Source organism: Stigmatopora nigra, chromosome 7 (assembly GCF_051989575.1).
Source record: "Stigmatopora nigra isolate UIUO_SnigA chromosome 7, RoL_Snig_1.1, whole genome shotgun sequence".
Taxonomy (NCBI): Eukaryota; Metazoa; Chordata; class Actinopteri; order Syngnathiformes; family Syngnathidae; genus Stigmatopora; species Stigmatopora nigra.
The window spans coordinates 14,557,429-14,579,103 of NC_135514.1; the positions used below are offsets into that span (position 1 = coordinate 14,557,429).

Consider the following 21,675-nt stretch of genomic DNA (forward strand, 5'->3'; position numbering starts at 1 on the left):
CGCGTACTCGGGGTAAACTCATTTAAATAAAGAGCAGAAGGATTGGACACTGATTGGACGTCAAGAAATGTTGGGTAGGGCAACAGTGATGTCATTTTAAGTACTATTTTGTACTTTGTAGTATTGGTGCAACACTATAATCAAATATTTTCAAGTCTTGCATTCATATATTGATTTTACCTTTATGTAGTTACAAATAGCAAAACATATATATATTTTTATACGTTTTAGATTAGCACCAAACATTGCACCATTCATCAGTTTAGCTGCCATTTTGAATAATCAAGATGCTGTATAATACTTTCCCTTTGATTTGCTCTCCTTCTTAATGCATATTTTCTACAAAATGCACTCATTGAGTGTCATTCATAGCTAATGCCCTGAGAAAAGGAAACTCCTCCCACTCAACGGCAACCATGTTGGATTCTTCTTCTGGCTCGCATGGTCCGAAAAAGCATTCGGGACCTTCAGATATGTCCACGTTTTGGTAACATTTTGGACTGGGCGTGTCCTCTGATTCCAGGAGGAGGGGCTGTGTGGACTCGGATCGAAGGTACTGAGGGTTCTGGGCGGGGAAAATGACGGTGGCGTAAGGCACCGCGTCGCCATTGGACGACGAGAAGTCGTGGATTAACGGAGAACCGCAGATGGACTCTCCCAAGTCGCTGGTGTCCTCTTCAGTGTTGTTTAGCCAAGCACTGACTTGGTCCTTGTTGGGTTTTTGGGGGATTTCCAGGAAGCTCAGGTGGGACAGGTAAATAGGATTGGGGTCCTCAAAGTCCACTGAAGCCCGGAGATCCTGACAAAAAACAATAAAGGATTAATTGCATGTTAAAGACGGTATGGTGCCAGGTTGTTTTCATTTTGGTGGGTTTGGAGCCCTCTAGTGGCGAGTTATATTTTGTTAGTTGTCAGATGTTATTTCTGTGGCAAAATGTGACATTTTTAGTTTTCGTATATGTGAAAAAAATGATGTCTGGGCATTACTATGTGGTTATTCAATGGGTAATGTTATTAATTTGCGTAAATATGAGCATTTGCAGGCCCGTACCTGCAATTAGCCTGTTAGCATAGCATGAATAAATTTAGTATTTCTTGCTATTGCTGTTAGTTGTATTTTTAAAGCCATACATTTAAAGTAAACATCATTAGCATGTTAGCATAGCATGAATATATTAAGTAACATGAGTTAGAATTTCTTGTAATTGCCGTTAGTTGTATTTTTAAAGGTATATACTTAGAGTAAACATCATTAGCCTGTTAGCATCGCATGAATATATTAAGTAACATGAGACTTAGAATTTTGTGTAATTGCCGTTTGTTGTATTTTTAAAGCCATACATTGAATGTAAACATCATTAGCTTGTTAGCATAGCATGAATACATTAAATGTAACAGAAGTTAAATATTCTTGTAATTGCCTTCAGTTGTATTTTAAAAGTTATACATTTAAAGTAAACATCATTAGCCTGTTAGCATAGCATGTATACATTAAGTGATGGGAGACTGAAAAGTTATTGTGCCATTAGTTGTATTTTAGAAACCACAAATATAAAGTAAACATAATTAACCTGTCATACTAGCCTCCATTATCCTTTTTATATCATACTTTAAAAGAATATGTTACCTGTGTAGATTTAGAAGTCCAACTTTTGATGCTGCTGTTTGCAGGATCGGGAATATCGGGCCAAACATGTTTCTTAAGCCTACGTAAAAACACAGAAAAAAAATCAATAAATTACAGAAAACTCCCAATAAAGTAGCTTAAATTTCACTTACCGATTATTTTTGGAGTAACATATCTTGACCCCAAAAATGACCACCACACACAAAACAGTTAAAAGTCCCAAAGCGATGACCAATGAAAACACGGGATCTAAAAGGGAAAAAAAAATAAATAGTTCATTGTACATATAAAATAATGAAAAAAATAGATATAAGATACAAACCCATTTCCTTGATGTCAAAATGAACGGTGGAACCGTTGCGGCTACCGCCTTGCGTGCTAACCATCAAAACGGCGCTGTAAACGGAGGAGGATTTCAGACCCGTCAGGACCACTTTGCGTTCTTGGAGGTCTCCCGTCACTGCTGAAAGGACAACGGTGGCACATGACGTGGACAGATGGGTGCTTGGACTTTTGGTCCCCGGTCTTTTGGTCGCCGGTCAAATTGTGACAGAGAGTTGATGTTGAAGCCAGCTCTCAAAATTATATCCATGAGGGAGAGTTTAAAAGAGTTTAATATCTAAGTAGTGTTTAATATCTGAGTACTGTTTAATATCTAAGTACTGTTTAATTTCTAAGTACAGTTTAATATCTAAGTACTATTTAATATCTAAGTACTGTTTATTATCTGAGTACTGTTTAATATCTAAGAATTGTTTAATATCTAAGTCCTAATTAAAATCTAAGTACTGTTTAATATCTAAGTACTGTTTAATATCTAAGTACTGTTTAATATCTAAGTACTGTTTAATATCTAAGTACTGTTTGATATCTAAGTACTGTTTAATATCTGAGTACTGTTTAATATCCAACTACTCTTTTATATCTAAGTACTTTTTAATATCCAACTACTGTTTAATAAAGTACTGTTAATATCGAATTACTGTTGAAAACAGTAGCTATTTAGATATTAAACTCTCTCATTAATATAATTTTGAGAGCTGGTTTCAACAGTACTTAGATATTAAACAGTACTGAGATATTAAACAGTACTTAGATATTAAACAATACTTAGATATTAAACAGTACTGAGATATTAAACACTCCTTAGATATTAAACTCTCTCTCATGAATATAATTTTGAGAGCTGGTTTCAACAGTAAACTCTCTGTCACCAAAAGACCGGTGACCAAAAGAGACCGTCACGGGACGGATGGGAAAAAGAGAAACAAAAAGTCGGCCTACCGTGCGTTTTTTCCGTTTCGTCCCAGTAAAACAGTTTGTAACTTTGAATAATCCCGTTTTGATGCTCCAGTGGAATTTCATCCCAGGTGAGTTCGACGTGGTAAAGCCAGTTCTTTTTTATTCTCATTTTGGGAACGTCAGATGGAGCTAAAAATAAACAAAACATACAACAACAAATCAGCCACAAGAGGCCGCTGTTTTAGCCCCAAAATAGGCCTTACTGGTGACTTCTTCCTCCTATTGGTTAACCACACCTTATCTGTGATCTTTGAACGCACCTTTTTGCAGCGAATAGGCTTTCACAGTGACAGGTGGGCCGACGCCATCTTTAAATCTGGGGTATACCCAAATTCCATAAGGCTTGTATGGCTCAAAGCCGCCTGCCAATCAAAAGCGGTTAGCTAAAAGTATGTACGTTAGCTTCGGGTGGGGGCATAAAAGAATAGGATACCTGTGATGGCGAGCCTGGATAGATTCCGTCCCACGGTCTCAAAATGAACCAGGGACAGGTCGCTGTTCAACAGGGGTCTCCATTCCACTACATAATCCAGCAGAGTGGGTGACATCATATTTTTCCAGGAGACAAGCAAGGACCCGTCATCAGCTGTGCTAGCGCTAAGATCCAACATGGCGTCGCCAGCTGCACATAAACAAATTAGATCTTCATAAATGTATATTACATGAAGGGTGGTTTATTAAATGGGGTATAACATAACATAATAACATATATATTAAATGGAGGTAGTATATTAAATGGCAGGGTGGTATATTAAATGGGGGGTGGTATATTTAATATGCCCCCGTTTAACATAACATGATGACCCCTCTTTAATATGTCCCCCCGTTTAACATAACATAAAATAGCATAACATAGAATAACATAACATAGCGTAGAATAACATAACACAGCGTAGAATAACATAGCATAGAATAACGTAAAAAAAGAATAACATAACACAGCATACAATAACATAACATAGAATAGAATAACATAACACAGCATAGAATAACATAACACAGCAAAGAATAACATAGCATAGATTACCATAGCATAGAATACCATAGCATAGAATAACATAACATAGCACAGAATAACATAGCATAGAATAACATAACATAGCACAGAATAACAGCATAGAATAACATAACAGAATAACATAACATAGAATAACATAACATAGAATAACAATACAGAATAACATAACATAGAATAACATAACATAGAATAACATAACATAGCATAGAAAGACATAAAATAGCATATAATAACATAACACAACGCAACAAAACATAACATAACATAACATTAAATGGGGGGTGGTATATTAACAAGCCAGTCCCAGTCTTACCTTTTGGATGGTAGATCCGGACAGACGTGGGGCTAGATTGCCCAGCGGCGTTCCGAGCCGAGAGATACACTTTCTTGGCTTTCCTGGGGATTTGGAAGGTGCAGTAATTCCAGGTGGTGGCGCACAACTTCCCCTTGCGACTCGACTCTTTTAGCAAGGAGGCCACGTAAGACAGGTTACGGCCGTTAGCTCGGAAACGCTCCGATGGCTGAGGAAAAATAAATGTTAAATAAAATGGTTATTGTTAAGGACAGCAATTTTGCAGATTGAGCGTTGATAACGGAGAGCACCTTCCAAAATAAAAGCATGTCAAGTTGTTTGCCTGTGGGATCACCGATAACCTTCAGCCAGGATTTGAGGATTCCGGTTGGAACTAATAAAATATAAAAATATTTTTTTTAAAATAATAAAAGGTCATAAATTGGTCCGAAATTAGTCAAAAATGATTCAAAGTCTACCTGTTTCGAAGGTGAATGCTGATTGGCTCTCACTCCAATCGCTCCAGGGGCCCTGCTGGTATCGAACTCGGATCTGGGCGACGTACTGCGTCCCGTGTAGAAGACCGTGCTGGTACACGGGTCTCTTGGGCAGAACTTGGTTCAGGATCTGAAACCAGAATATGAGTTTTTTTGATGTAAAAGTGTGAATCAAAGCCGAAAAAAAGCGTGACTGGACGTTTGGTCGCCCAGACATTTGGTCGCCCGGATGTTCGGCAAAAAAAAGTGAATGGCGTATGGCGTACTCACTGGTCGCTGGACCCAGACGCCATTAGTCCTGGTCTTGAGTCGGACCTCAAGACTGACATATTCACTGATCCAATACTGGTCTTTGTAAAACTTCCAACTGACCCTGAGGCATCCAAGACTCCATGATTGGAGCTCTGTAATCTCTGGTTGGTCAAATTTAGCTGGAATGTCAAAGAAAATCGGGAAAAAAATCAAAAAGTACTTCCAACAAGTTCAAAAGTACAGTACAGTAATAATAAAAAGTGCACCTTATACATGGGTGTGCCTTATACTCGGATGAATAAGGTACCTATAAATTAAATGTTTAAAAAAATGTATACCAATTTTCAGTCACAAATTATGGGTGCGCCTTATACACAGGTGCTCCTTATACATGGGTGCACCTTATGCTTTGATAAATGTGGTACCTATATTTTAAATGTTTAAAAAAAAAACAATTTTTATACCAATTTTCAGTCACAAATTATGGGTGTGCCTTATACACGGATAAATATGGTACCTATAATTTAAAAGTTACAAAAAATAATAATAATTGTATACCAATTTTCAGTAACAAATTATGGGTGCGCCCTATACATGGGTGCGCCTTATACTTAGACGAAAACTCCACCCCAATTTCCCTTATAGACTACCTGATCCAACGGGTTCCAAAGTCAGGCGATCCGATTCAGCCTCTCCAAGCACATTCAAGGCCTTCACGTAAATTTCCATATCGGCGAAGAAGACAAAGCCGCTTCGAGGGATGGTGAAATTGCGGACCCCCGGCGGGATCTCGTAAACAGACTCCCTCTTCAAGTCCCTGATGTTAAAAACCCAAGTGAAGATTCCACAGTCTGACCATTCTCATAATAGCTCCAAATATTCCATTGTGATATTTACCATAAATGTGTATGGAGGCTGTAATTGGTGGGCAGGCCGGTATCCGGGAGACTTAATTCCCACTTGCAAGTCAGGGTTTCAGGAAATGAGAGGTTGGTTTGACAGCTCAAATTTCGGGGTGCTGTAGGCGGATCTACAGAACACAAAATAATTCATTATATGTATTAAAGGTCGCCAAAAATTGCAAATCAGGTCAAAAAAGCGAAGTAAAATGTCATTTAACATGTCAAAAACCAACTAGATAGTCCAATTCAACACGGTGGATAAGTGTGAAGTGTGTTGGGCTCACAGTTTTGGGATCGAGGGTTCGATCCCAGGTGGGTCCTGACTGTGTAGAGTTTGCATGTTCTTCGAGAGGTAGTGTGGGTTTTTGCCGGGTACTCCGGTTTCCTCCCACATCTCTAAAACATGTATGCTAGGCTAGCTGGCTAACAGTCTAAATTGTGTTAGCATGGTTATTGTAGTACAATCTGGAGTTTGTAGTTTTTAGTTTGTAGTAATTAATCGATGATGTACAATAAATACATTCTTTTTCCGTATAGTTTAACTGAAAGGTCGCAAGGGTGCTGGAGAACTTCCCACCCAACAATGGACAACAAGGCATGCTAGGCTAATTGTATGCTAAATTACAATTAGAATTATGTTAGCATGGTTATTGTAGTACAATCTGGAGTTTGTAGTTTTTTTTGTAGTAATTAATCCATATTATGTACATACAATTCATTTTCCGTATAGTTTAACCGAAAGGTCGCGGGGGTGCTGGAGCCCTTCCCAACCAACTATGGACAACATATATTCTATGCTAATTATATGCTAAATTACAACTAGCTATGAGTGAATGGTTGTTTGTGTCCTGTGATTGGCTGACCACCGATTCAGGGTGCCCCCTATAGTTAGATGGGATATGCTCCAGCACCCTCCACGACTTATTTTTGGATGGATTTATATTCAAACTATGTTCTCGTTTTGTTAAAAAGACAGTTGACATTTTATAGCACCGCTAACACGTAGCATTTGCTAGTTTTCTTACATCCGGCTTGGATTTGCACCCCTGCAACGATCTGATTGGGCGAACCCCGAATGCAGCAGGTCAGGACGGCGCTTTTTTGGTTGAAAGAGAGGATTTCCGTCCGGTAGACTGTGGTGTTCCCATCCGACCCGGAAATCACGGCGGGGAGGACCTGTTCGCCAAGCCGCCATTGGACGCCGGCGTTTTGGGCGGCGCCACCGAAGCAGTCGGCGTGAATGACGCAGGTGGCGTTGATTGGCGAGCCAATGGGCACCACTGAACTGGAAAGGTGGATTTTGGCGCATATTCGGCGGCCATTCTCTGGGAAAAAGATTGGTCATTTTGAGTTGGATAATTTCGCGTTTTTGTATATTTTGGAAAAAAAATATTTTGCCCAATTGAGAAGTGGAAAATATTTAGTTTGAATCAGACTTCAATTTAATCGTGTATGTTTGGGGATTCAAACCACTGGTGTTAAAGTGGCGGCCAGCGGGCCAAATCTGGTCCGACAAATGACTTTATGCGGCCCAAGAGTGCTGATTTTCTGATTTATGATCAATTTTAAATTGAGTTAAGCGATGTACATAGAATATTTTCTGTTTATCCCTTTTTAAATCGATAATAGCAATTTTTTTCATCCAAAATTGTATTATTTTTCGGACAATTTCCAAATAAAAAAAAATCCAGAAAAATCACAAATTTTCCCCGTAAAAATATGCAGTAGTACCTCAACACACGATTTCCTCGATATACAAGCAATTTGAGATATGAGTAAAATTTTGGGCAACATTTTAGTACTATGAAACACATTTTAGTACTATTAAACACATTTTTCGAGTACTATAAAACATATTTTTGTACTATTAAACACATTTTAGTACTATTAAACACATTAATACTATTAAACACATTTTAGTACTATTAAACACAATTTAGTACTATTAAACTCATTTTAGTACCATTAAACCACTAGTTTTTTGTTACTTTGTTAATAAATGTCTAATTAGAACAAATAAAAATCTTTTTCCAATCCACTATCCTGTTTTTTTGTGTTTTTTTAAGATGATTTGAACAAATTAATTAGTTTTCAGTTCATTTCAATGGGAAACCTTGATTTGAGTTACGAGTAAATCGACATACAAGCTCTTATCTCAAGGCACCACTTTAAAAAGTATGAATTTAGTTTTTTTTCCCCCCTGCAAGACAACATTCAATCTCATGGTATGTTTTTCCTACGAATTTTGTGTACATTTTGACTTTAACGCGAGCATGTATGACAACATTCGGGTGAAGCCAATTAAGAATATGCCACCAATTGCGGCAAAGTTTTGACAGGCCAACAACGGCGACGTGACGACGAGGGCAATCATCTCGCCTTCGCCATTTTCCGCCGTCCCGTTCTTCCGTGACAGCGACTCTTACCGTGTTCTGCGGCGTTGGCGCCCCCCAACATGATGAGCACTGACATCCAGGCGGCGGCGGCGGCGTCCATGACGGCAAAAACCTGTCAACCAGCACCAAAAAAAATGTGTCATTTATTTACAGATGATTGAGCCTGTAAAAATAGTTTGTTCTTTCTATTCAATGTATAAGAGAGTATTTCATTGCATAATAATTGTAAAAATAAATAAATAAGGGCTTCTACTTCATGGATTTTGCTTATCATGGGTTCTTTTTGGAACCTGGATCTAATCTAATGAATAAACATATAAATAAGCGTGTTGCTGAAATAAAATTAACATATACATACATATATACATATACATACATATATACATATATACTTACATATATATAGATATACATATACATACATATATACAAATATAGATATACATACATATATATACATATACATATATATATATATATATACATATGCATACATATATACAAACATACATATCCATAGTTATATAAATATACATATACATACATGTATATGAATATACATATTCATAAATGTATATAAATATACATATATACATGTAAATGTATATACATATACATACACATACATGTATATGTATATAAATATACATACATTTATATGTATAGAAATACACATACATATACATACATATATATGTATATAAATATACATCTACATACATGTATATGTATGTAAATATACATATACATACATATACATACATGTATATGTATGTAAATATACATATACATACATGTATATGTATGTAAATATACATATACATACATGTATATAAATATACATATACAACATGTCTATAAATATACATATACATACATGTATACGTATATAAATATACATCTACATTTATTTATATGTATATAAATATACATATACATACATGTATATGTATGTAAATATACATACATGTATATGTATATAAATATACATATAAATACATGCATATAAAGATACATACACATACATGTATATAAATATACATATACAAACATGTATATGATTATACATACACATACATGTATATACATGTACATAATTACATATATACATACATACATACAGATAGATGTATACATAGGGTTGGTGGTTAACATTCAGCCCTTTCTTTTGTTTTTGTCATTTCAGTGTTGCGTCCGAATCTTGGCCAGTGTCGCAACTATCGTACTACAGCGTCCATATGTTTCCTTTCCCGTGGGTGGAGGAGTACCGAGTCCATTGCGACACCCGCCATTTAGCAACATCCTTGACAAACAGTACAATTACACACGCCATACCACTTCCACATTTTTGTTCGGATTTCTTACAACCAGAAAAACCTTCGATAATTCTTGAAAAAATGTATACAATTCAACCTTCTCTTAAAAATGTATAAATAAAATAAAACAGCCTAATTAGAAATTCTGAAACCTTGTATTTAAATCTGGACATTAGCGCATTGAAACTAGAGTTAACGAACTGTATGTAATTTAAAAAACTGGGTAAAAAAAGGGTATTTGATTAAAATTTGGGATTCGAACCCACTCACCTCAAGTGACGGAATCACGTCTCCGGGTTCATTTCTGTCCACGTGCAGCCGTCAAGAAAAACAACCTTGTTTTGAAAGTGGAGCCCAATTTTCCAGGAAGAGCCTCTCGACTGTCGGGGAGGCGGAGTAACTAAAAAAACAACAAAAAACAAACCAGACAGTTTTTACAGAAAAAAGTATACACATGTCAAACCCCCCCAAAAATCCCCCTTTTAGAGTGAAAATATCTGTAAAAACAGTCCCTACTTATCATTTTGTCACACTTTTACTTAAAAAAAAGTTGATTTTTTTTGTTGCTACATGCTAAGTGAACAAAAAAACCTCTAAAAACGCATAATGAAGTCCCAGTGCTATTTTTAGGGATTAGCACGCTAGTTAGCGGGTTTAAAAAAAAAAAACGCCATCCAATTGCTCCGGAGGGACATGACCAAGCTGCCATTAGTCACGGGGTTGATAAAAAAAATGGCCCCCGACGGTATTACACGGTCGTTAAGCGCCATTGGGACTGTCATTAAGCGCCGCGGCGGCTAATCGCTAATGCTAACGATGTACTACTGAAGTCCATTGAGTGAAATGTGTAGTTCAAATTAGTGCAGAATTACCAATTAATCAAAACTATGTTAATTCCTTCATTTTTTATAATGATTACCCTTACAAAGTTCACGGGGGTGCTTAACCCAAGCCCAGCCAACTATGGACAACAGGTGGGTGACACCTGGAATTGGTAGGCAGCCAATCACAGGGCAGAATGAGACAAACAACCAATCATGCTCATACTTATGCTTTTTTGGGGAGAAAAACAGAGTATCCGGAGAAAACCCACGCAAAGTCAGGGAAACCTAAATAAAAAAGTTAATTTTACTGATTTTTAAGGTCCAAGCAGACAGTTTGCATGTGTCCAAGAATGCTAAAGATACCACATAAGCAGAGAAGAGGAAGAGAAAGTCAGTGTGATGCATTTTAGCACGTATGCTTGCTCCATTGGAGATCTGCATTTTAACAGCATTTGCCTCCAACGGACAAATTGAATGTTGAACGCGAGTGGCTAAACAGCGTTGCTGGAGGGGGAAATCACTGGTGAGTGATTGATCCACTCTTAAAATAATTGGATGTGGCAATGCTTGCTAGTCTAGTATGTATGACACAACTCCGACTATTACTACTACCACCGCCACTGTCATGAACATTATCATTATCACTATTCCTCCCACTACTACCACCACCACTACCAATACTACTACTATAATTACTACTACCACCACTAGACCAAACATGACCACTACTTTTACTACTACTGCTACTCACTACTAATAATATGTACTACTACTGCAACTTACTACTATTAGTATGTACTCCTACAAACTACTACTGTTACTACTAAGTACTCCTACAACTTACTACTGTTACTACTATGTACTACTACTGCAACTTACTACTGTTACTACTATGTACTACTCCTACAACTTACTACTGTTACTACTATGTACTACTACTGCAACTTACTCCTATTAATATGTACTCCTATTACTTACTACTGTTACTACTATGGACTACTACTGCAACGTACTACTGATACTACTACTGAAACGTACTACTGTTACTACTACTATGTACTACTACTGCAAATCACCACTACTACTACCAATATGGATTACTACTGCAACTTACTAATGCTACTATTACAACTAATATGTACTACTACTGCAACTTATTACTACTACTACCACCGACTAGTACTACTTCTACTACTTACTTAGGCTACTAATAATATTACTAAGGCTTCTACTACTACTACTGCTATGGCTTCCCCTACTTACTATGTCTACTAATACTGTTACTACAGCTTCTACTACTCACTATGGCTACTAGTACTATTACTACGGCTTCTACAACTAACTACTACTCTCACTACCACCACTACTACAACAACAACTACTACTACTACTGCATCATATAATCCAGTGTCTCTTCTATATGAAACAAATTTCAAGATTCATAGAAACTTTGCTTTAAAATCCAATGTCCGGTTCAAAAAACATTTCCTACTTTCATGTCACGATTATCATAATACATCACTAGTACATTAACAAATTTTGGCACAAATGACGGCTCTAAAAAATAAAGTAGATTACCCTTAAAGACATACAATGTCACAAGGCTTCAACTAAGCAAATATGCTCTGTTAAAATAATACGTTTTGATTAAAATGGGCCATTTTGGGACATGGAGAAGCTTGTTTGGACTCGATAATTATCCGTCATATTGGACATTTACACTTGAGAAAGCTTTATGTTCTTCGGTGTGGAGGATGAAGAGGATGAGGAGGAAGAGGAGGAGGTGGAAAGGAGGGGGGGGGGGGGCAGTCAAGCTTGGACTTGCACTGGTGCTCCAGACATGCACCCAATCGGCTCTTATCTAGTAGCTGTCACACGCTACGATGGCAAAATGGAATTGACTATTGATTTCCAACAACCCTTATCACAGGTCACTTGTGGCCTAGTGTGCTGGGACAAAAGCGGGTAAGACATGCTACGGCAAAAACGCGGGGACGCAGTTTGCTGTTCAGTGCACTCGCCAATGACCGTTGCTTCCACTCTTAAAACATCGTGTAAAAAAAAAATCCCAACAAGCCGTTTCATGCGACTCTAAGTCATAACCTAACCATTTTCTGAACTGCTTTGCCTATGGGTGTCAAAGTGGCGGCCCGCGGGCCAAATTTGGTCCACCACATCATTTTGTGTGGCCCGGGAAAGTCAATCATGAGTGCCGACTTTCTGTTTTAGGATCAAATTAAAATGATAGAAATAGATGTATATTAAATTTCCTGATTTTTCCCCTTTTAAATCAATAATTGTCATTTTTTTTAAGCCATAATTTTTTCATTATTAGTTCAAAAATCATTTTGGGAAATCTAAAAAATATTTTCTTTTTTCCACTTTAATATGAAAAATAATTAAAGAATTTAGTTTCCTTTTGAAATTAAAACCAAAAGATTAAAATAAATTTATCCCTTATTAAGAAAAAAATACGGAAATAATTGTCCCCCTTTTAAATAAATAATTGTCATTTTTAATCATTTTTTTGTGTCTTTAATTCAAAAATAATTTTGTAAATTCTACAAATATATATAAAAAAATCTAAATTAAACATTGTTTTAGAATTTAGATCAATAAAAAACTGAATATTCAGGGCTTTTAATCCAGTTTTTTAATCCATTTATATTAAAAAAAATCTAAATATTATATCTAAAATACTCCAGCCCACATAAAATCAAGTTGACGTTATATCAACCCAAGTCTGACACCCTTGGCTTAACCTCACAAGGCTCACAGAGGGTGCTGTAGCCCATTCAGCTAACTATGAGCACCAGGCGGGGGAAACCCTAAATCGATGTTCATCTAATCACTCGTAGCTAAGGACAATTGAGCCTAAAATTAGCTTAGCATACACATTTTAGCAACATGATAGTAAAGTAGACCCCCCAAACAAAACCCACAAACTCCACACTTCTAAAAGCCCACCTGGGATCGAACCCACGACCTCAAAACTGCGATCCTGACACGCTAACCAGTACTTGGACAAAAAGAAAAAGTTTCTACAACAACATACTAAGCCACAATCGGTATATGATGTCGTAAAATAGCAATTCCATGCAACATTTTGAACAAAATACGGGTTTGTCGAGTCTTGTATTGTAGCGTTCATCATCATTTTGGCGGCGCTAACGGCTCATTGTTGCGCTAAAGAGCCACCCGAGCTCCATTATTCTCAGCCATCATTGTTTTATAAGCCTCTTTTCTCCTGAATAGCCATTGTTCGCTAACTCGTCCGGCACAAATCCATTTTTTGGCAGGATTCTCTAACTGGCAAAATGAGGAAAGAAAATATAACATTTAAAAAAAAAACGGCTTTTTTATATCCCTATATATGGGCTCTAATATTATATTTTTCTCGCATATAAGCCGCCTTTGCATATAAAGGTAAAATAGTAAGCATAATCGAATTTTTATTTGATTTTTGTGACTATTTTCATCGTATGCTTTTTTTGGGTAGGAAAATCGTGTAGAATTACCTAGACAAATATTTTTGTAACAATTTTTTGTAAATCTGCAACACTAAACATATTTTTTCGTACTGTCGTGATTGAGTAAAATTCGAAAATTCCTAAAAAATAATCATAAAGCACTAAAAATGAACCATTAATGAATTTTGCGACGCAGACGGGGCGCAGACACTTACAGAATCCTGCCTATTAACGCCTTAATGGGATTTTGATAGAATTACCTAGACAAATATTTTGGTAACTATTTTTTGTAAATCTGCAATACTTAAAATATATTTTCGTACTCCCGTGATTGAGTAAAATTCGAAAATTCCTAAAAAATAATCATAAACCACTAAAAATTAACCATTCATGAATTTTGCGATGCAGACGGGGCGCAGACACTTACAGAATCAAATATTTTGGTAACTATTTGTCTGTAAATCTGCAATACAAAAAATATATTTTTGTACTCCCGTGGTAAGATTCCAAATTCCTAAAAAAAAACATAAACCACTAAAAATGAACCAATTGAAAGAACCATTCATGAATTTTACGACACAGACGGGGCGCAGACACTTACACAATCCTCTCCACACCATTAAAACAATCAGAATTGTGTTATTAATCATCCTTCTCTTGATATTTTGATCCATTTTTTTGATTACACCCGAAACTAATTGATCTTAAGTGTGTTTTGTAAAACTTAAAACAAATCTTTGCCCAACAAAAACGGGTTGAAAAGGTCATTGTGAAGGAAATTGCTTGTAATAGTTGCAAAAAAACAGCTTGTGAACAGATTCTGGGATTTGTCCGAGCTTTGACCTTCTGTCAAACAACACCTGTGAACATCAATGTGAGCCAAAAAAAGAAGGAAATAAATAAATAAAAAGACATATTTTTCATTCCCAACATCTCCAACAGAGGGCAGACTTGTACCACGCAGTAAAGCCACATAGAGAAGATAGGATTATGTATACAATTTTGAATTTGTATTAAAAAGGGGCTTTTTTTGGTTGAGAAAATTATTTTTTGGCAATAAATTAATGGATAGCTTGTTTTAGTACAAAAATAAGTTTTTTGATGAATTGACATGGGATAAAATGGACATTTTTTGGCAGGCATTTAACTGTTTGTCTTCATCTTCAACATGAAATTGTGTATTGAAAAATAATTAGTATGACTTGAAGTTTTGATTGATAAAATTTAAAGGTTTTAGTCTTAGAACCCAATTTTGAATAAAAAGTCATCATGTGATGACTTTTTATTCAAAATTGGAAAAATGAGGAAAAAAATTGAAATATGAAAAAAATATGGAAATATGAAGAAAAAAAATTAAACATGAAGAAAAATACGGAAATATGACTACAAAATGAAACATGAAAAAAAACGGAAATATGAAAAAAAAATTAAACATGAAAACAAATATGGATATATAAAAAATCCGGAAATATTAAAGAAAAATACAAAGATATGAAAGAAAAATACAGAAATATGAAATAAAAATCCAGAAATATGAAAGAAAAATACAGAAATATGAAAAGAAAATCTGGAAATGTATAAAATATAAAACAACATTAACACAATTATTTTTACGCTCTTTAAAAAATGAAGTATTAAAACATCCAATAGCATCAGCAATCCTTCTCAACAACTTTGGCTTCAACTTTTGACTTTCCCAAGAAAACGAAGCACGGCAGCGTTTTATTTCCTTTCCACAATTAGCGTCATTCTCGTTATAACGACTTGACGCGCACATACGTACGACGTAGCATGCTGAGCCCGCAATTCGGGACAAACAATTAATTTCAAAGCCATCTTTGTCGTCGTTTAGCTAACGCTGTTAGCGACTCCCAACTGGTTCGGAGAGAAACAAAAGCACCCCCAAGTCTCATCTACCACTGTGTTTCTATCTTTTTTTTAATTGCGCACCAATTAAAGGAAAGAAAAGTCAGCAAATATTTTCCGTCAGGCGACAAGCGGACGGCCCTAGCGGACGCTAAAGGCGGACCGCGACGGGGATTCGGGTAGCTAGCTGTCAGGCTACATTTCCGAGTGTTCTATTTTTCTAAATGTGTCACAGAGAATGGTAATTAGCGACTCAACCACTTTGAGGACAATTTTATGATGATTCGACAATTATGTCATCCAATTACTTAGCAAAAGTTGACTTTGCTAGAAAAAGAGATTGCTAACTTTGTGTTGGAGAGACTTTTTGTTCGGTTTGATGTTTTATTTGTTATATGTATTAGAAAAACAAATTCCTGACATTAAAAAAATACATTGTAAATATTGTACTAATAAGAATAGATTACTTTATACATCACGTATTTGGGGAATTTCACTGTCACAGTAGCAAGAGGGTGAGAATACAGACACAGAAAGACATTTTAGACATGAATAAGTAAATAAATATAAATATGTATATGTAGCTGTATCTTTATCTGTATCTATATCTGTATCTATATCTGTAGCTGTATCTATATCTGTAGCTGTATGTATATCTATAGCTGTATGTATATCTATAGCTGTATGTATATCTATATCTGTAGCTGTATCTATATCTGTAGCTGTATGTATATCTATAGCTGTATGTATATCTATAGCTGTATGTATATCTATATCTGTAGCTGTATCTATATCTGTAGCTGTATGTATATCTACAGCTGTATGTATATCTATATCTATAGCTGTATCTATATCTATATCTGTAGCTGTATGTATATCTATAGCTGTATGTATATCTATATCTGTAGCTGTATCTATATCTATATATGGAGCTGTATCTATATCTATATATGGAGCTGTATCTATATCTATATCTGAATCTATCTGTAGCTGTATCTATATCTGTAGCTGTATGTATATCTATAGCTGTATGTATATCTATATCTGTAGCTGTATGTATATCTATAGCTGTATGTATATCTATATCTGTAGCTGTATCTATATCTACAGCTGTCTACATCTGTATCTATATCTATATCTGTCTACATCTGTAGCTATATCTATATCTGTAGCTGTATCTATATATGTAGCTGTATCTATATCTGTAGCTGTATCTATATCTATATATGGAGCTGTATCTATATCTATATCTATATATGGAGCTGTATCTATATCTATACCTATATCTGTAGCTATATCTATATCTGTAGCTATATCTATATCTGTAGCTGTATCTATATCTGTAGCTATATCTATATCTGTAGCTATATCTATATCTGTAGCTATATCTATATCTGTAGCTATATCTATATCTGTAGCTATATCTATAGGTATATCTGTAGCTATATCTATAGGTATATCTGTAGCTATATCTATATCTGAAGCTATATCTATATCTGAAGTTATATCTAGATCTAGATCTATATCTATATATATATATATATATATATATATATATATACATCTACATCTATATATTTACATATTTATGACCTATTTATTTGTATACAGTACACCATATAGAATACGGGTAGAGAGAGTGGAATTCATGTTATAAAAAAAAACCTATAAAATATGTTGTTTCAATGTAGTAATTGTATTAATTATTTTTATTTTTATCCAAAAAAAATTCACGAAGCTCTAAGTCCGCGGTGGCTGAAGCGCGAAGTAGCGAGGGAACACTGTATTTCCTTACGAATCCATTGTATAACCAGACCAGCATTCATAGCCACATTTCCCCCAAAACGGATTACGACAACAATCAGGCAATTTAGAATTTGGACAAGATTGAAGGATTAGAAAGAAGACAGCCAGCGAGTCAGCATCCCCGAAAGTTCAACCTTCCCGGACTGCGATTAGCTTCGGACGCGGTGCAAAGGACACGCCAAAAAAGAAAAAAAATCCAGCTGCGACACCCCTGCGAATAAGCCGGCTCATATCTGCAGGTGTCTGGCAGATAATGTAGCACATCTGGACGTGTTCTGCAGCTAAAAACGGCAGGTGGGAATAAAATAGCCAGCCCTATTTTTTGGGGGGGAGCAAAAATAAGCGCTGGAGGGAAAAGTATATATAACATTTATTCATTTTTAGAACTTCTTATCCTCACAAGGATGGTGGAAGTATGTATCAGGGAATAGTGAATATATGTTGATGGGGAAAAAACTGATTTTTTGTCGTTAATACCGTATTTTTACGACTATAAGGCACACTTAAAAGTCTTCAATTTTCTCCAAAATAGACAGTGCGTCTTATATATGGAAAAAAAAAACAGAAAACCAAAAACGAAAAACCACCACTGTCGGATATTAAAAAAACACAAACGCCTGAACTGAAACAATACTGTTAAATATGCAGATCAGCCATCTTAGTTTACAACATCTTCCATCATATAGCTCCTCCCCCACTGCAAGATTTTAGACAAAAAAAATACAAAACATCAAGAATGGCTGGCTCTAGAGGTGACTGTGTAGTGAGTGAGTGCTTCATACCTGGAAGTCAATAGCAATTACCGTATTTTCACCACTATAAGGCGCACTTAAAAGTATTACATTTTCTCCAAAATAGACAGACAGTGCGCCTTATAATCCAGTGCGCCTTATAGTCGTGAAATTAATAGTAATTGTCATACGGAATATTTATTTAGTTTATATATAACAGGGGTAGGCAAACTTTTGAGTCCGGGGGCCATTTTGACTTAAAAAATGTGACAAAACTGAAAAAAGGACTGAAGTAATAACATACCTGTCACTCATCATGAAAGTAAAAATTATAAAGTCAAGTAAAAAGGAATGTATTAAGAAATATTAAAATGCCATTTAAAAAAAAAGATGGAGGGGCTGTAAAAGACGAAAAACTTATGTACATATAAGCCGGGATTCAGTCATCATTTTTCAGTAAAAAAAATATGGCTTATATGCGAGAAAATACTGTATTTATTATTTTACCAATTTAATATTCACTTTATGCTTGTATTAAAACTACAACAAGAATAAAATTGAACTCTTGCTCCTAAATAATGAACTACAATTAGATAAAATGGTTATTTTTAGGCCCTAAAAAACTTACAAATCAACTCTGGCATTTTTATTAAAACTTATAATGACAATTATGGTAAAAATTACAACTGGAAAGTCAATTTAAATTAGTATTAGCATGTTTTTTTTGGTGCGTAGCAGAAAAAATTGAGGAAAATGAAGGTCACGCCACCTGTTGTTCTCTCCTAAAGGGAGGATGGCCGTGATTGGTCTTTGCTTCATTAATACGGCACGCGGGGGTGCGCTTACCGCTGTTATGTTGATTGAGCTGAAAGCAACGTGCATTCCAAGCCCTCCAAATCTTATTTTTTAACTTTTTATTCACGCGAGCTAACAAAAACCATGCATTTTTCCTGATGGATGTTGGGGGGTGACGTTTTAGACTGGGCTCCATATGTTCCCGTCATTTGGGGGTCCCGGAGCCCCCCTGTATGGATAGCATAGATTTGGCTCACTGCCATTCAAAAGCCCTTTCAGATTTGGCAACCTATTTTGGTTAGCTAGTGGAATAAAATGGAGTCTTAGATTGATTTTATACTGGCATGAATGAATGTTTCAATGCTAAAGGCAGAAATAGAAATAGGAGTTGTTAGCTCCGATCCAGCAGGTGGCAGTGTTGTGAGAAATGCGTTTTGTTCATTTTTTTTAAAGGGAGTAAAATTAACGCTAAACTAAATTTATTTTGATGTCGACGAATGAAATTCAAGAAAAAAAGTATAAGTACATGTATAAGTATAAGTACATGTATGAGTATATGTATATGTACAAGTATAAGTATAGGTATAAGTATAAGTATAACTATAAGTATAAGTAGGTATAATTATATGTATAAGTATAACTATAAGTATAACTATGACTATAAGTATGACTATAAGTATAACTATGACTATAAGTATAACTACAAGTATAAGTAGGTATAAGTATATGTATAAGTATAACTATAAGTATATGTATAAGTATATGTATAAATATAGGTATAAGTATAATTATATGTATAAGTATAACTATATGTATAAGTACACCTATAAGTACAAGTATAAGTATAACTATAAGTATAAGTATGTATAAGTATATGTAAAAGTATAACTATGAGTATAACTATGACTATAAGTAGAAGTATAAATAGGACAATAAGTATAACTATAAGTATATGTATAAGTATGTGTATAAGTATAGGTATAAGTATAGGAATAAGTAAAATTATATATTTAAGTGTAACTATATGTATAAGTATAACTATAACTACAAGTATAACTATGACTATAAGTATAACTATAGGTATAAGTATAACTATAGGTATAAGTATAACTATAAGTATAAGTATGTGTATGCGTATGTGTATATGTATATGAAGATAAATTCTCACTTACTCGTGGCGGCCATTGGTCGCTCAGGGTGACGCCATCTTGGTGCAAACTGTAACGCTGTGGACAAACAGAGCAGTTAATATGTGAGAAAATACGGTAATAAGATAAAACGTAACAACCCTAACTCATACACAAATACTGCTTAATAATGTACCAAACTTTTTCGAGTTACTTAATATATTTTTTCCCCACTATATTTTCTTGCTGAGTGGTCATTGCCTTCTCATTTTTTTGCAAAATCCGTGTACAGTAAAGTTGTGATTGCATCGTGAAATATTTTTTTCCATCTTCGCAACCATCTGGAAGATAAGGCTTACATTATTTTCTCCGGGTTGTCCTTTTTTTCGTTTCTTTTTGTCCCCCAGTCAACAATCATTTGCTTTTGCTGAATAACACATTTTGAGGCCTGTAATTGGTTGACTGCTTCGCAGAGGGACGGGATGCCGTTATTCTTATATTCTATTTGTATGGAATATGTGCGACCGGCCGGGTTGGTGCAAATATATTTATTTTATTGAGATATGAACTGGAGCTTGGACATTTTTGGTTTATTTTTGGGTACATTAGTCTTTTCATATGCTTATAACTGTAATATTTAATTTACATGTGTCAAAGTGGCGGCCCGGGGGCTAAATCTGGTCCGCCAAATCATTTTGTGTGGCCCGGGAAAGTAAATGATGAGTGCTGACTTTGTGTTTTAGGATTAAATTAAAATGAAGAGTATGGATGTATATTAAATTTCCCGATTTCCCCCTTTTTAAAATAATAATTGTCATTTTTTTTAATTTTTTTCAGTTTTTTTTGTTCAAAAAATATTTTGTAAAATCTAAAATATATATATAAAAATGCTAAAATAAACATTGTTTTAGATCTGTATAAAACTGAATATTCAGGGATTTTAATCCAGTTCTTTTAACTCATTAAGAAAAATCTAAATATTATTGCAATTTTTAATCCATTTTTTCTGTGTTTTTAGTTCAAAAAATCCCCTTGTAAAATCTAAAAAATATATATAAAAAAGCTAAAATAAACATTGTATTATATCTATAAAAAACGAAATATTCAGGGCTTTTAATATATTCATTAAAAAAATATATAAATATCATATTAAAAATGGCCATTTTTGGTTCATTGTTTGGTCTACAATATCCGCGATATTTGTCTCCTTGAGCCCTGCCACCTGGTCCCATAATTGGCTGGGATAGGCTCCAGCACCCCCCACCACCCCATGTGAGGAAAAGCAGTCCAGAAAATGAATAAATAGCGCTTATATTCAAGTAATAAATGCTTTAAAAACAAAAAATTCTTGAAGATGAAAGTTAAATAGACCTAACGAGTATTCAGGAATCGTACTGGCACCCCTTGGAGAATCAGCTCTCTAATTTAATTACAGTGGACCTTGGCACAAGCAG

General features: G+C 35.1%; 1 protein-coding gene and 1 long non-coding RNA gene across 3 annotated transcripts in view; both read right to left on the reverse strand.

Annotated features, from left to right (window-relative positions):
- Positions 1-162: 162 nt before the first annotated feature.
- Positions 163-9,588, reverse strand: csf3r (colony stimulating factor 3 receptor). Its single transcript, XM_077721513.1, has 16 exons — positions 9,505-9,588; positions 8,317-8,398; positions 6,916-7,215; positions 5,886-6,018; positions 5,639-5,805; positions 5,007-5,167; positions 4,719-4,866; positions 4,551-4,633; positions 4,261-4,468; positions 3,363-3,551; positions 3,190-3,291; positions 2,912-3,058; positions 1,950-2,090; positions 1,780-1,876; positions 1,628-1,706; positions 163-799 (listed from the first exon to the last, which is right to left on the reverse strand). Exons 1-16 carry the CDS (start codon positions 9,586-9,588, stop codon positions 353-355), a joined length of 2,568 nt encoding a protein of 855 aa, XP_077577639.1. The 3' UTR covers positions 163-352.
- Positions 9,589-9,872: 284 nt separating this feature from the next.
- LOC144199233 (uncharacterized) overlaps positions 9,873-21,675 on the reverse strand; it is a 104,473-nt gene continuing 92,670 nt past the window's right edge. For both annotated transcript variants that reach the window (XR_013326869.1, XR_013326868.1), the window contains 2 exons: positions 20,267-20,320; positions 9,873-10,002 (listed from right to left, as the gene is read on the reverse strand). This is a non-coding gene — a long non-coding RNA (uncharacterized LOC144199233). The remainder of the gene's footprint in view (positions 10,003-20,266; positions 20,321-21,675) is intronic.